Source organism: Asparagus officinalis, chromosome 2 (genome assembly GCF_001876935.1).
Source record: "Asparagus officinalis chromosome 2, Aspof.V1, whole genome shotgun sequence".
NCBI classification, from domain to species: Eukaryota; Viridiplantae; Streptophyta; class Magnoliopsida; order Asparagales; family Asparagaceae; genus Asparagus; species Asparagus officinalis.
Window position 1 is genome coordinate 4,618,980 of NC_033795.1, and position 14,419 is coordinate 4,633,398.

Below are 14,419 nucleotides of genomic sequence, written 5' to 3' on the forward strand. Positions count from 1 at the left end.
ATCATCATCTATATATGTTAGAGGTTCTATTCCTCTTGAACTTGTTCCTCTTCCTCTACATTCTCTTAGAAATGTATATGCTCTGTTGTGGACCCATTTTTTTTGTTGTAGGAACTTATATAACTTATTTTAACTTTTCTGAATATTATGGATCGTACACCAACTTATCTCTAAGTTGGGTTAGGGGGAATGACGAGCATGAGCCCATAGGAATTTTCCCCTATTTTTCTGGGGATGACTCAGATTAGATATTTCTTCTCGTTTCTATAATCATAAGGTGTGTAGATACACATTAACTTGGTGCGGAATCTTATTCAAAATATTAGTTGTGCCAGCCAACATGTTTCTTCCCCAAAAAATTTGGGAGCACTCCGAATGGTAACAAATGCATCTAACTATATTTAGTAATGTTCTATTTCTTCTTTCAGCAACACAATTTTGTTGTGATGTATGTGGCATTATTTGATGCCTTTTAATTCCATGCTAAATATAATAAATTTTAAATTTTTAGACTTATATTCCTCACATCTATTAGTTCTCAAAATTTTAATTTTCATTCCAAGTTGGTTTTTAACTTCTATCTTATATCTTTTAAAATAATCAAAAGGTTTCAAGTTCCTTGAGATAAGATAGACGTGTGCAAACTTGGAATAATCATTTATAAAAATAATAAAATATTCTTTATCCACTAATAAAAACTTTAGTGGATCTTTGTCCGCCAATAAAAAGTTTATTGGTCATTTTACCAGTTAAACAATGTTCACATTGTGGCAATTGAACATTAGATAGTGCAGACATTAAGTTTATTCTAATAATTTCTTTTATTTTTAAAACACTAGCATGTCATAGTCTGAATGTCATAATTTAGACTCAGAATATAACAGGATAAGTTTGTTTTCGGTAAAAGTTGCCTTCATTACTGAACTCATTATAATATTAGTGTTTACAAAGAATTCAGATCTTAATCAAACGAAAAGAAAAAAAATTACAACTTTCTCGAAAATAACACAAGATCCGTTCGTCGTCTCTTGCTTGCGTGGGTCTTTAGCCTGTGACAGGGATGTTGATATCCGTGGACTACCTGGCAATCAGATCAGGTCCAGAGCTTCGTTGATCCGTGAGGAGATCTAGAAACAGAAGCGCTTATCTCGACAAAAACGAGATAATTGCTCTTCTTAGAATTACCACAACGGGATAATACTAAGGATTGGATGCGGGCGATGTAGATCTGACGACTCTCGATCTCTTGCGTTGAAGAACTCGATCACTCTTCAGTCCGGCAGGGCTTCGCCAATTGAATATACATTACCCCTTTAGTTTCCCCGTCCTCTTTACTCATATGATAGGAGCGGATGTTATCGTTGCGTAGGGGTGAGCACGGTTCGGTTCAAACCGAAAAAACCGACCGAACCGACCCGACCTGACCCGAAAAAAGCGGTTTTATGAGTAAGACGGTTCAGGTCGGGTTGACAATTTTTCAAACCGACCCGACCCAAACCAACCGAATATATTTGTGCCTTTGATTTGTGGGTTTACTGCTGTGTTCGATCACCATGAATAGCAGTTGCACGGAATTGATTCATACATAACCAATGTTCTAATGAGTCAGCTCCTTTTTTTGTCTCCACAAAGACCAAAGTCAAAGCTTGCTGCACAAAGACAAAGAAAGTCCGTTACTAAAAAATTACAACGTCAAAGTCTAGTATTTAATCCAAAAGGACAAGTTACTTCACTTAAAAACAGTATACATACATGAGCAAGAATAATAAATTGAAGTGAAGTTAAAAAATAAATACATGCTGGCATAGGGTAATAATAATATATAAAAGATAAATTGAAGTGAAGTTATACTTGATGAAGTTAGAACCGAACAAACCGAACCGAACCGATTTGTAATGGTTCGGTTCGGTTTTAAATTGTAGGTGGTTCGGTTCGGTTGTTCAAATTTTGGTAAAAACCGACCCGAACCGAACCGTGCTCACCCCTACCGTTGCGTACGTGTTTACTGAAGAAGCTACTCCGATCCTTTGGCTGAGCATTATTACACGCATCACCAATTATAGTAGGGTGTTTATTCAATACACGTGGGAAGGTTGAAGGGTTTTGTCCTAATGGAACCTATCAAGGATTGGTTGCTAATGAATAATTCTCGACGGGGAAGAAGAAGATAAGAAGAGGAAGAAAGGTAATTAATGAGTTTTGAGTTTTGGGCTAGGGTTATTAACGAGTCTGGTTACGTTAGGTTACTTAGGTGAGGGTCATAAATGTCAATTTATGGTTGCGGTTGAAGTTGAACGGAATTAATATAAAGAAATGATACAGGCACACCCCCAGTCACCCCACCGGTCACACGTACCTCCTCTCTTGATACAGTGCAGGGTGTGCCTGTAACGCCACTCGTTAATATAACCCTCTCATTTGTAGTAACCCCAACTGGCCCTAGGCACACTACTATCAACACGTAGCCAAGATTTCAAAATATGAAGATGTGAGGGACTAATATGGAAAAAACCCATCAGTAACTACTTCAATTTAAGTAGCCCCCCCTCGTTAACGCCCCCTCCCTCTCAAATCACCGCAATGGCAATCGATGAGGCCCTGATGACGTACGCGGATCCAGTGGTTGGGGGTCGGAAAACCTTCCCGTTTATCGTAGGTCTCTCTCTCTCTCCCTCCCCCTCTCTCACGTGCGTTCTCCCCTCCGTGCGAACTAATTAACCCTGTAATTGCTTGCACGCACGCGCGCGCGCACGCACGCAGCTGCCGTGGTGGGCGTAGGGATCGGGGCTTACGCGACGTTGGCCAACTCGGGCATCTACCTCATGGAAAAATACAATGTCTCGCCCGTCGACGGCAGCGTCATCGCCAGCGTCTTTGTCGGCTCGACCAACCTCGCTCCGGTCGTCGGAGGCGTCATTTCAGACACTTGCCTCAGCTGCTTCGCCGTCATCAGCGTTGCTTGCGCTGCCTGCTTCCTGGTAATTAATTCCCTCGTTGCTTGCTCCCTCCCTTGTCGGTTGTAATCAATTGTCAGCCTTGGAATATTCTGGCCTTTTTTTTTGTTTTTAGTTTTTAAATTATTTTATTGATCGAGTTTCAGGAGATGACCTCCTTAACATTCAAAATGCCACAAAATCCTCCCTATTTAAGTTTTGGGGTTCTCAGAGATATTTTCAATATTTTCAATGAATCTCCCTAAAGGGTTTTAACTCGAGTTTCACAGAAGGTGGTAAAAGTTATCATGAGGAAGATATTTTTAGAGTATCTCCAACAGCTTCCCCAAAATTTTCTCCAAAATGGAGAAACAAAAGTCATATTCTCCAAATTATTTTTGCTCCAACTCCAACAGCTTCCCCATTTTGAAAAATCGCATTTATTACAATAATAAAGCTCTCCCCAAAAATTTGGAGAATACTGCAGATTTGGGGAATGCTCCCTATTTTTTCTCCTCCTTCCCTATTTTGGGGAATGAGATGGGGAATCTGTTGGACCAAAAAAAAGCTCTATATTCTCCAAAATTGAGTATTTCAAGAAGATGGGGAAGCTGTTGGAGATGCTCTTACTAGTGAAAAATTGTTGTTGGCACGTTTAGAAAAAGGGATTTTGAAAAACATTGGAAGCTGAAGGTTGAGGGCCCCAAAAATTTGTTGCTCACAAAACCCTCCCGAACTTTCAACTCTTTTTATCGTGACAAATAATTAAAATACGCTTTAGATGAAAAAAATTCAATTGATGATATTTTTTCTTTTAAGTAAAATCTATTTATCATCGTCTTTTAAGAAAAAGTTGAAAGTCAACGAGTTTTGTGAGAAACCCAATATTAAAGGGGGTTTGTGACCTAAAAAAAAAAGCAAAGGGCTTATGTGCAAAATGTCCAACTTCAAGGGTTGTACCCTTAATTTTGAGATCAATAGTAATAATTATAATAATAAAAAAGTTCATACTAATTTTATATTACCACGAACAAAAGAGCAAGATACCTAATAACTCACAATTTTTAGCAATCAATATTAGGATGAATAGTAATAATTATACTGTAAGAAACGTAAATAACTCACAATTTCTCTTCACAAGTTCCCAAAAGAGACCCTGCACTTTTGTTAATGACAAAATAAAAGGGAAAAGTACACCAAACTCCTAAGAATGGCGTTTTGTAGTAAATCCCCGATAACCTTCAGAATTACACTAAACCCCAAGACTTTTTTTTAGCATTTTGTACTAAACCATCAACCACTTTCAAAATTACACAAAACCCCTAATAATTTTTGCAGGAAACCATCAAAGGTAAGACAATTATATCAAACGTGGCTCGTGCAACTCCTACCTTTCAAAAAAAAAAAAATCCGTTTATGACTTTTTTATATTTTCAACCTTAGAATTAGAAATCTTTTATTTTTTTGTCATTCATTCTCCTCTTTCTTGTGCCCTATAGATCCGTACGTAGTTGTCTTTTTTTTTCGCTGAGATTATCCTTCAAAATTCTTTCTATGTGATTTTGAAAGCTATTGAGAGTTTACTGCAAAACACTGAATATAGGGGCGTAATTTATCCAATATAAAAAAATAACATAGAGCTTTACAATGGTCATTTTTCTTTTGAGATAGCAGAGAGAAGAAAGCACGTGGGATTACGTGTACGCGAGAAAGGACGGGAGCAAAAAAAATGTGCTCGTTTGTAAACGCTTAGTACAATATTTTTCTTAAAAAAACATTTAGTTCAATATTTTAATCTACCACCCACGGTGTTAGTTTCTATTCTAGAATATATTGAGCCTTTGTTTTGCCTTTGAAAACAAATTTCTCATAAAATATATGGCTGGACAGATACCCAAATATTTTTTGACAGTCAACTTTTTGAGTAACCGGAGTAAGATGCTTTGAGAATTTACTGATTAGAAAAATAGATGCAAAACATTATGCAGTTAATTTTTTAAGTATATAACATTTAGACATTTAAATTATTTAGTAGATAATTATAATTTATTTGAAATCCATTACTCATCGTATCTTTATAAATTACGCTCATTCCTAATTTGCATAAAAAAATATTAACCATCTACTATAGTATATCAGATTCCCTGCACTATCTTTTTTTTTTGTAGTGGAGGGGATTAGAATCCTGACAACACGCCAAAAAAAAAAAAAAATTCTGGTAGGTGTGAAGTCAAACTCTTCTCATATTTCTGGATTCAAGCATAGTCAAACAATCTTAAACATCGGTGGTTAATGCAGGGCATGCTTCTATTTACATTAACTGCCATATTCCCCTCATTGAGGCCACCGTCCTGTACATATAGCCCCTGCCAGGGCCCAACAACATGGCAGTTCGCAATACTCTTCATGGCCTTAGCCCTAATGACCGTGGGCCTTGGCGGGACCCGGTTCACCGGAGCAGCTATGGGCGCAGCCCAATTCGGTGACGAGAATGACCGAGACACTTTCTTCAGCTGGTACCTCGTCGCGATGTACATTTCTTCGATCATCGGCATCGTCGGGATCGTGTACATTCAGGCTAATTTGGGCTGGGTCCTGGGCTTTGGCGTGTGCGCTGTAATTGCAGCAGTCGGTTTCGTCATCTTTCTCCTTGGGAATCGTTATTATCGGCATCCTAAGCCGCAGGAGAATCCACTTGTCGATATTTTTCGACAGATATTGTCACGGGCGGGGAAGCGAAAGGCGGCGTCGGAGTCATCTGAAAGGCTACTGTGTTGCAGTAAGGTTGATGATGGAGCAGTTGAACCGCAAACCACGATTGAGTGTCCAAGGTATGGTTTCATTTTGAAGGTATGATCTTATGAGCTGGGATTTTGTAGTATTTAAAAAAAGTTTTTGGAGAGAATAATCTTTATTTTGAAACTGATTTGTATGGGTAGATGGGTGTGTTTGTGTGCATGCATCATCATGCGCATGTATATGTGCACGGATGTGTGCGCGGATACGTGTATGCATGTCCATGTGTATGGGTGTGTGCGTGTGCTTGAATGCGCGTATGCATGTTTGTGTATCTGTGTGAGCGTATGTGGGTTAGAGCTGTGCGTGTACAACAGGCACTGATCATATCAGAACATCTTGTGCGTGAGAAGTATGTTCTAGGCCATACATGACAAGGGTTAGTGGGGGCAATTAGGAGATCAACAAATTTGAATTCTCTCCATTGTCACAATAAGTGGGGAGAAACCACTAATTTTTAGCATAGAGTTTATTATTTTGTTGATGGTTTTGATTCATTTTCATATCTTAACACTTATTATATCCCGTGCGTTTGGCTCATTCCATTATATGCTCAAATGATCAATCAAGACCATGAATATATACACTTATGGTTAACAGTAGTTAATTTTTCAATATATGCAGAGTGTTCTGATGTGATTTTGTATGCATAATTTTTCTACAGGTCTCAAGAGGAAGCAACGACACGAGAGGTCAAACAAGAAGACGAACTCACCATCCTCCTCCGGCTTGTCCCCCTAATCACAACTGGCATAATCCTCAGCTTCTACCTCGGCCTCCAAATGTCCGCCTCCTTCCTCCAAGCCCTCGTCATGGACCTCCATCTCACCCCAAGACTCACTATCCCCATCGGCTCCATCTCCATCTTCCTCATCCTATCCGCCACCCTCTCCATCCCCCTCCTCAATTACCTCCTCTACCCTCTCCACCGCTTCCTCACCGGTCAACACCCAACCCCCCTGGCCCGCATCGGCTTCGGATTTCTCATCACAACCTTCGCCATGGTCTACGGCGCCCTAACCGAACGAAAGCGGCTCCACGACCTCCAAACCGATGCTCAACCAATTTCCGTTCTTTGGCTTGTGCCGTGTTTTATGCTGGTAGGGTTCGGCGAGGCACTGCATTTTCCGGGACAGCTCGCGTTCTTCTATCAGGAGTTCCCGGAGTCGTTCAAGGGGTCCGGGATGGCGGTGAGCGCGCTTCAATCGGGGGTCGGGAGTTATGCCACGTCGGCGGGCATTGGGATGATTAGGCGGTTTTTGGACGGGTGGATGGCGGATAATGCTAACGAGTCGAGGTTGGATAAGGTGTATTGGTTGATGGCCGGAGTTGGCGCGGTGAATTTTGGGTGTTTTGTTGCGTGTGCGAGGTTGTATATGAGGAAAAAGGGAGGGAAGAGTTGAATTCTCATGTACTCACCATTAATGCAATGTGTTGAATAAGAATTTTTTTTGAAACAGACCCATTTCAATTTTTTTTTAAAACCGACCATTTTTTTTATTTACCAAAACCGATCCGATTTTGTGATTAGCAGTCTAATTACCTTCCTAAACAGTCGGGATTGACAACCCCGACTATTAGGACATTAATTTTTAGGGTTTAAGACTTTTACCTTCCTAAACAGTCGGGATTGACAACCCCGACTATTAGGACATTAATTTTTAGGGTTTAAGACTTCTAATTAGGGTTTAACACCCTCCTAAATAGTCGGGGTTGACAACCCCGACTATTTAGGAAGGTAATTAAACTGCTAATCACAAAATCGGGTCGGTTTTGGTAAATAAAAAAAAAGGTCGGTTTTAAATTTTTTTTTTGAAATGGGTCTGTTTCAAAAAATTGTTCGCTGAATAAATAAGAATGGTATTACGAAGGTTCGATCTTAGAATATTGTCATAATATCGTCGTCTTAGTTTCGCTTTTAGGAATGTCACGACCTCCCCCAATCGGTCCACAACTCTCTTCTCATTGCTCGTAACTTATAAGATTGAAACATTCAGCTCATTAGTTAATTAATTGGACAAATCCGGTGTTTTAATTAGGAGATGTATATATGAATCCGGACAGTTTGAAGATTTCAATATAACTCCCACACACGGTCTTGGCTTCAATTCTGAGCTGAAGTATCAAAATTGAAAAAATAGGAGATGTACGATATGAAAGCAGCTCATTCCTTAACCCAACCGATCTACACCTAAAAAACCAACAAATCGACAATAGTCAAACTTAATCGATTTGATTCAGATTGTTAGAAAATAGTTAAAATTAACGAAGTGACTGTTCGTTAACCATTAATTATGACAATTTGCAGGATAAGAAATAAACTATGAAAATAAAACCTTTGGATTTTGTCCCAGTCCTGTGCGTGTGACTCATTGCGGTTGGAAGTCCCCCTCCTCAAAAACCCCCCAATTTGCTAGTCATAAACCCTAGCCAAAGCCCTAATCCCCTAAAACCCTAAAAAATGTCGAACCCCAACTTCCACCAATTCCCCCAATCAAAATCTATCGACTCCGTCCGCTTCCTCTCCCCAATCTCCCCCTTCTCCCGCCTCATCGCCGTCGCCCGCCACCGCCGAAGCCGCAGCCGCCTCGTCCTCCTCCATCGAACTCCACTCCCTCTCAACCCCAAACCCTGACTCCCCAACCCCAAACCTCCATCTGCTCTCCTCAATCCCCTCCCCTTCCAGAATCACCTCCCTCAAATCCCCCACCCCCAAATCCATCGTCTTCTCCACCCTCTCCGGCACCCTCCACTTCGCATTCCTCGACCCCGTTGATGGGTCGTTCGATTCGGGCCCCACGGTTGAAACCTCTTTACACCGGGGCTCGGTTTCGAGTATTGACGTTGTGGAGGGGGGAGGGGAGTGTGTGAGTGTGGGAATGGATGGGAGGGTGAATTTGGTTGGGGTTGGAGAAGGGGGGAGGGTGGAGTGGAAGCGGGTTGCAGATAGTAACGGGTTGGTCGGGTATAGTTCGGTCCGGTGGGGGTCGAATGTGGAGTTTGCGACGGGCGGCTTGGGGTTTGGGTTGCAGTGGTGGGATCAGAGAAGGCCCGGTGGAGCCGTGTCTCAGTTGAAAGGGAATTGGTGAGTGAAATTATGCTTGCACATTTTCGTATCTAGGAGGGGCTAGCGAAAGCAATTTGAATTCTTGTATTGCATATCATGCAACAGGAAGGATGGAAATCATGTTGGCATTTTGAGAGTAGTGTTGCACTGAAAGCCTTTCCAATTAATATGGGTTTCTGCTTAGAGCGTGTAACTCTAAATTGAATAGGCTCATGGGGATTGAAGTTTAGCAGTGGCTTGTTGGATTTTTTTTGTTCATCCAAATGTTTTCTATGTTCCTTGCTGCAGAAATGTAGTAATAGTGAGTTGACTACGGCTTAGAGAATGGTTAGTAGGCATTAAGAACAACACCGTATATAGTGTTGTTTGCCATTGAACTTCTGTGTGTTGATTTTTTGACGCACAAGCTTTCTCAACAATCATTTATGGCCAGTTCCTTCCTCTTCCTCAACAGTTGTCTAGATTTTATAGGTTCATCTAGTCCAACATTAGTTCCTATGTCAATATGTGAAATCCCTGTCCATTTCATTCACACTAGTGTCTTTCTCAGTCAACGCAGACTCTGATAAATTAGAAATCTTGCTGTCAAAGAGTTACAATATGCCTGTTAAACTTTACAAGCTTATCTATGTTGCTGATGTGTCCCAACATATAAAACTAACAAGTGTTCGTGAATACTGACACATGTGATGTAAGGTTATGACTGGTTACATGAAACCCATGTTCATTTGTTGACTTGGCTTTACCATGAGCATGTAGCATCCTTTATATCAGTATAGTATTCTATCATAAATTTTATGAGGATTTCATGTAATTGAGAGACTGGAAAACTTCTCATTAATTAGTGGCTCGTAAAATTGTAGGAAAGGTTATTTGCCACTGCATCAGTGATGTTTCAGGGTTTCCTAGTGACACATTTGTAGTCTCACAAAATTGTAGGAAAGGTTATTTGCCACTGCATCTGTTATTTTACAGGGTTTACTAGTGACACATTTATAGTTGATATACGCAAATGGGTATATCGAGTGGACACTCAAATCCTGTAGATACTGCTGAATCTTTTCCATCAGTGCGAGATTATCTTTGGAATAGGGATTTCAATGGTTGTATGGGAAAAAAATAAAAAAGAAGAAAAAAGGGACTGCTGGTGTCGAAGTAATTATTTATAGGCCTTATATCTTTTGAGACAAGAACCTCAAATATCTAGTTTTTTTTTTTCTGCGTATGCGGAAATTCCATGTTAATAGCTCTGTTTTATCACATACATTTGTGAAGCATAAATGTCTTGACCTTCAAATAAGAAATGTTTATTTTTAAAAGATTTTTCTATTTATGTCTCTGAAAAATGAAATTTTTTCCTTCTAGTCTTAAAATCTGCTGTAGGTTGTGTTGCATATCACTACTATTACCACAAAAAAGATCTTTGTTCTTTCTGTTCTTTTTTGTACAACAGAAGTTTATGAGAGTGCATATGCTGCAGGGCTCGAGGCAATATGCCTAGCATGGTGCATTCTATTGATATTCATCCTTCACGGAAGCATATTTGTGTGGTATGTCCGCTTAATCTCTGCCAGCAACATATTCTACAACATTTCATTTCAACATATGTTATAACATTTCATTTCCCATTTGTCTTATGCATTCTACCTCCTAATAGAGGGAAGTTAGTTCCTACATAAAATAGTTGCTATGCGTTAGAAATATTTTTTTATTATATTAATGCAGTAGCATGCCAATGGCTAATATTGGCACTTTTAATTAAATGAACAGAAAACAAATTAGGCTTTAGCATTTATTTATTTATTTTCATACCATGGTAATTGATCCATATTGATGAAAAACTGTTAGATAATTTTTTTTTCCAGTTATATCATTTGTATAGGCAAGCCATTTCCAAACTTCTACATAAAACAGAAGTTTTGCTGAATGAAATGAATAAGCATTTGAGATTTGCCCTTCTTTTGAATCTTTTAGTGGATGTTTGGTAGCCTACAAGCCTACAACTGCAGTTACATGTATATATATATATATATATATAACCCCAAAGCTCAACGTTGCAAGCATTTTACAAAATCAATACACATTGCTTGGCCGTTCGATCACAAAGCAAAAAAGAGAGATTTTCCCACAACTCCTCCTTACAACACGTCAACGGCAGTTGAGGCCTTAAAACGCTAAGAACAGAAAGATTAGTATATATATATATATATATATATATATAACCCCAAAGCTCAACGTTGCAAGCATTTTACAAAATCAATACACATTGCTTGGCCGTTCGATCACAAAGCAAAAAAGAGAGATTTTCCCACAACTCCTCCTTACAACACGTCAACGGCAGTTGAGGCCTTAAAACGCTAAGAACAGAAAGATTAGTACTGGCAAGGAAAGGGACCACCGAGGCGCCTCGATCAGTCAGATACGTGAAAAATTGTACAAGAAGAAGGGGACTGACAGGGACCGACAAGGAAATTAAGAGACCACCGGCCTTCTGTATTTGTTGTAGGTTATTTTGGTTCAAATGAGATGAGAACATGGACGATTTCATTCGTTCCAAATTAGTTGAGATTTAGATTATTATACGTTAGTTAGTTAGAAGTTGACGCAACGCGGAAGTTGTAGCCTCGGAATCCATCAAGGATGTTCTCTGAATCCACAAAGAACGATATTCGAATCCACGAAGAAAATATTAAAAAAGAGAAAATTTATTGATGAAAAGTTATTCTTCTTTGGGGTTACATGACTCTTCTTAAATAGAAAAACAAATAAGACTCATAGTAAGACTAGAATTACAAAAATAGAAAGTATCAAATAAGACTCCTAGTAAGGCTAGAATTACAAAAAAAAGAAGTGTCAAATTCTATCCTAAAAAGACTCCTTATAATAGATGAAACAAATCATGAATCAAAATTAATTTTATTTCCTAATCTAATTTGACTCTAAAATTGAATTTATTTTCTAATCTATATTTCCTAATCTAAATAGACTCCAGCTCAGATTAAGCATCCTACATCAGTCTCCCATTGTTGAAAGAAGTTCGACCTCGAGCTTATATTTGCTTGAATAGTAGCTTCATGGATAAATAATTTTCTTCTCTTACAATGATCTGCATCTGCCTAATATTTAGCGTTGATTTTCTCCATATGTTGTTTTGCTTCCTCTGCTAGGGCTTCTTCTGTATAAAACTCGTGTATGAATCTTTCCCATGATATGTGTATGTAATTGACAACATGTGGCTCTGTAGTTGGCATGAAAAACTCTTCTAAATATATTCCCTGTTGCTTCCTATATTCTAGTGACGACGGTATCATCTCATTGTTGTTGAAATTATTGATGATTATTGCTTCCAAAAAAAATTTTCTCTCTCATACTCCATACATAATTCTTTCATCTTCTTTGCCTCGAGCCCTCCACCAAACAATTCACACATACCATCAATTGTCTCACCCTTTATTTTATTCTTCTCCTCTATCGGGACAACATCAATATGTTGAATATCACTCTCAACCACTTTAAGAATATCATGCATAATATGTTGAATATCACTCTCAACCACTTTAAGAATATCATGCATATCATCCATCTTCACTATCATATCACCATCATGCATTTCATGCATATCGAGTGTTTGCACCTTAGGAGGAATTTCGGTAGAGACAAGTTCTTCTTTTTCAGTTACAACCAAGTCACAGACCTTTTCAGATTGCTTTAAGTTTTTTGTTAAAGCATCGTTGTTTGTCACCAAGAGTTCCTTCTTCTCAATAGTCTTTATCTTAGATGACACCTTTTCTGTAAGAGGCTTGAGCACAATTCGTCGTCCATCTTTCTTGAAGATATAAACATTGTCTCTGCTCCTATGAGTAGCTCCATTATTGAATTGTCATGGGCTACCTAAATACATATGACAAGTATTCATCTCGACAACATCACACAAAACCTCATCAACATAAGTTCGACCGATAGAAAAAGATACTCGACACACTTCATCGTTCTGCACATCATTGCCTTTGTGAATCCAGTCAATCTTAACGAGAGGTGTGTGTTTCTCTGTCTTCAAACCTAACTTATTCACCATACGCCGAGAGATAAGATTCCTTCCACTGTGACTGTCAATAATAACATTACAAATCTTCTGCATCACAGTACAGCCGAGAGATAAGATTCCTTCCACTGTGACTGTCAATAATAACATTACAAATCTTCTGCATCACAGTACATCTCGTACGAAAGATATTGTGCTCTGGAGGTGGTTCTTCTTTCTTTATTACTTCTTCATTGTTCTTTCCAACTCTAATGTCTTGCTTAAGATTATTGTCCTTGTTGAATTTATCATATGGAGTCAGATCACGTCGTTGACGACCATCAACGTGATTTTGAACTCCTGTCGTGTTCAGACGCTCTACCGTCATCGTAAGTCGCTCTATGGCAGCCCTCATCTGATCACCATTGGTCTTCAGCTAATCTACGTCGGACCTCAGCACGTCGAACTCAGTTTGAGGAATAGGGGCTTCATCACCTACCATCGGATCGGAGGAATAAGGCTCTGATACCAATTGACGTAGCACAAAAGTTGTAGCCTCGGAATCCACCAAGGATGTTCTTTGAATCCACAAAGAACAATCTTCGAATCCACGAAGAACTTCGAATCCTCAAAGAAAATATTGAAAAAGAGAAATTTTATTGATGAAAAGTTATTCTTCTTTAGGGTTACATGACTCTTCTTAAATAGAAAAAAAATAAGACTTCTAGTAAAACTAGAATTAAAAAAATAGAAAGTATCAAATAAGACTCCTAGTAAGACTAGAATTACAAAAAAAAGAATGTGTCAAATTCTATCCTAAAAAAACTCCTTATAATAGAGGAAACAAATCATGAATCAAAATTGATTTTGTTTCCTAATCTAATTTGACTCTAAAATTGAATTTATTTCCTAATCTATATTTCCTAATCTAAATAGACTCCAACTCAGATTAAACGTCTTACGTCAGAAGTTAGTTAAATCTGACAAAAGAAATTAATTCAAGTTTCATCAGAATTTGGAGTTTATACTATGTTGCTTTAGGGATATGTATGAAGTATCTGATGATAAGGTGCACGTGCAGCGTGTGCTTCCTTCTATTCCTGATCTCCCTGTCTAATCAATTAATTAGGGGTTGTATTACTGACCATTGAAAATTAGGTGACACTAGGGGCACACTCCCAACCACACCTCCAACCACACCCCCTCTCTCATTAGCTACAGTGTACCGGGTCTCACATGAGATTTTAAAATTTTAAAATTCCAAGTGGGGCCCGGTGCACTGTATCAAATGAGAGAGGGGGTGTGGTTGGAGGTGTGGTTGGGGGTGTGCCCCTATCATTTTCCTTGAAAATTGGGAGGTAGAAAATCATTGCGTCTGATTTTAGGGAAGGCGTAAATCGGACCCACACGTGGGATAATAATTTGCGAATGATCTCCGTGCTCCTCTAGCTTCTTCAAATATGTGACTCGTGCTCTTTTATAGCTTCTTTAAATTCTTTAGTTGCTCAGCGACCAAAGTAAATGCAATCAATAATATCTCTCCTAGAAGTTTGGTTAGGGGCTGTTTGGTTGTATGTTTTTACCATATAAAAGGATGGAAAG

General features: G+C 38.9%; 2 protein-coding genes across 4 annotated transcripts; both read left to right on the plus strand.

Annotated features, from left to right (window-relative positions):
* On the plus strand, nt 2,478-7,188 carry LOC109830000 (protein NRT1/ PTR FAMILY 2.6-like). 3 transcript variants are annotated; one of them, XM_020397131.1, is made up of 4 exons: nt 2,478-2,656; nt 2,761-2,978; nt 5,232-5,783; nt 6,394-7,047. In XM_020397131.1, exons 1-4 carry the CDS (start codon nt 2,581-2,583, stop codon nt 6,979-6,981), a joined length of 1,434 nt encoding a protein of 477 aa, XP_020252720.1. In that variant the 5' UTR covers nt 2,478-2,580; the 3' UTR covers nt 6,982-7,047. The 3 variants fall into 3 exon arrangements, with proteins under 3 accessions (XP_020252720.1, XP_020252718.1, XP_020252721.1); XM_020397129.1 differs by having other exon boundaries at nt 2,481-2,656; nt 5,232-5,764; nt 6,394-7,188; XM_020397132.1 differs by having other exon boundaries at nt 2,576-2,652; nt 5,232-5,764; nt 6,394-7,188.
* On the plus strand, nt 8,059-10,806 carry LOC109830002 (nuclear pore complex protein NUP43-like). Its single transcript, XM_020397134.1, has 2 exons — nt 8,059-8,814; nt 10,277-10,806. The coding sequence occupies exons 1-2, from the start codon at nt 8,609-8,611 to the stop codon at nt 10,473-10,475; spliced, it is 405 nt and encodes a 134-aa protein (XP_020252723.1). The 5' UTR covers nt 8,059-8,608; the 3' UTR covers nt 10,476-10,806.

Coding starts and splice junctions, on each gene's coding strand:
- LOC109830000 (XM_020397129.1), top strand. CDS start 2,581: ATGGCAATCGATGAGGCCCTGATGACGTACGCGGATCCAGTGGTTGGG. Junction 2,979..5,231: donor CTTGCGCTGCCTGCTTCCTG/GTAATTAATTCC, acceptor TGGTTAATGCAG/GGCATGCTTCTATTTACATT. Junction 5,765..6,393: donor ACCACGATTGAGTGTCCAAG/GTATGGTTTCAT, acceptor ATTTTTCTACAG/GTCTCAAGAGGAAGCAACGA.
- LOC109830002 (XM_020397134.1), top strand. CDS start 8,609: ATGGATGGGAGGGTGAATTTGGTTGGGGTTGGAGAAGGGGGGAGGGTG. Junction 8,815..10,276: donor TCTCAGTTGAAAGGGAATTG/GTGAGTGAAATT, acceptor CATATGCTGCAG/GGCTCGAGGCAATATGCCTA.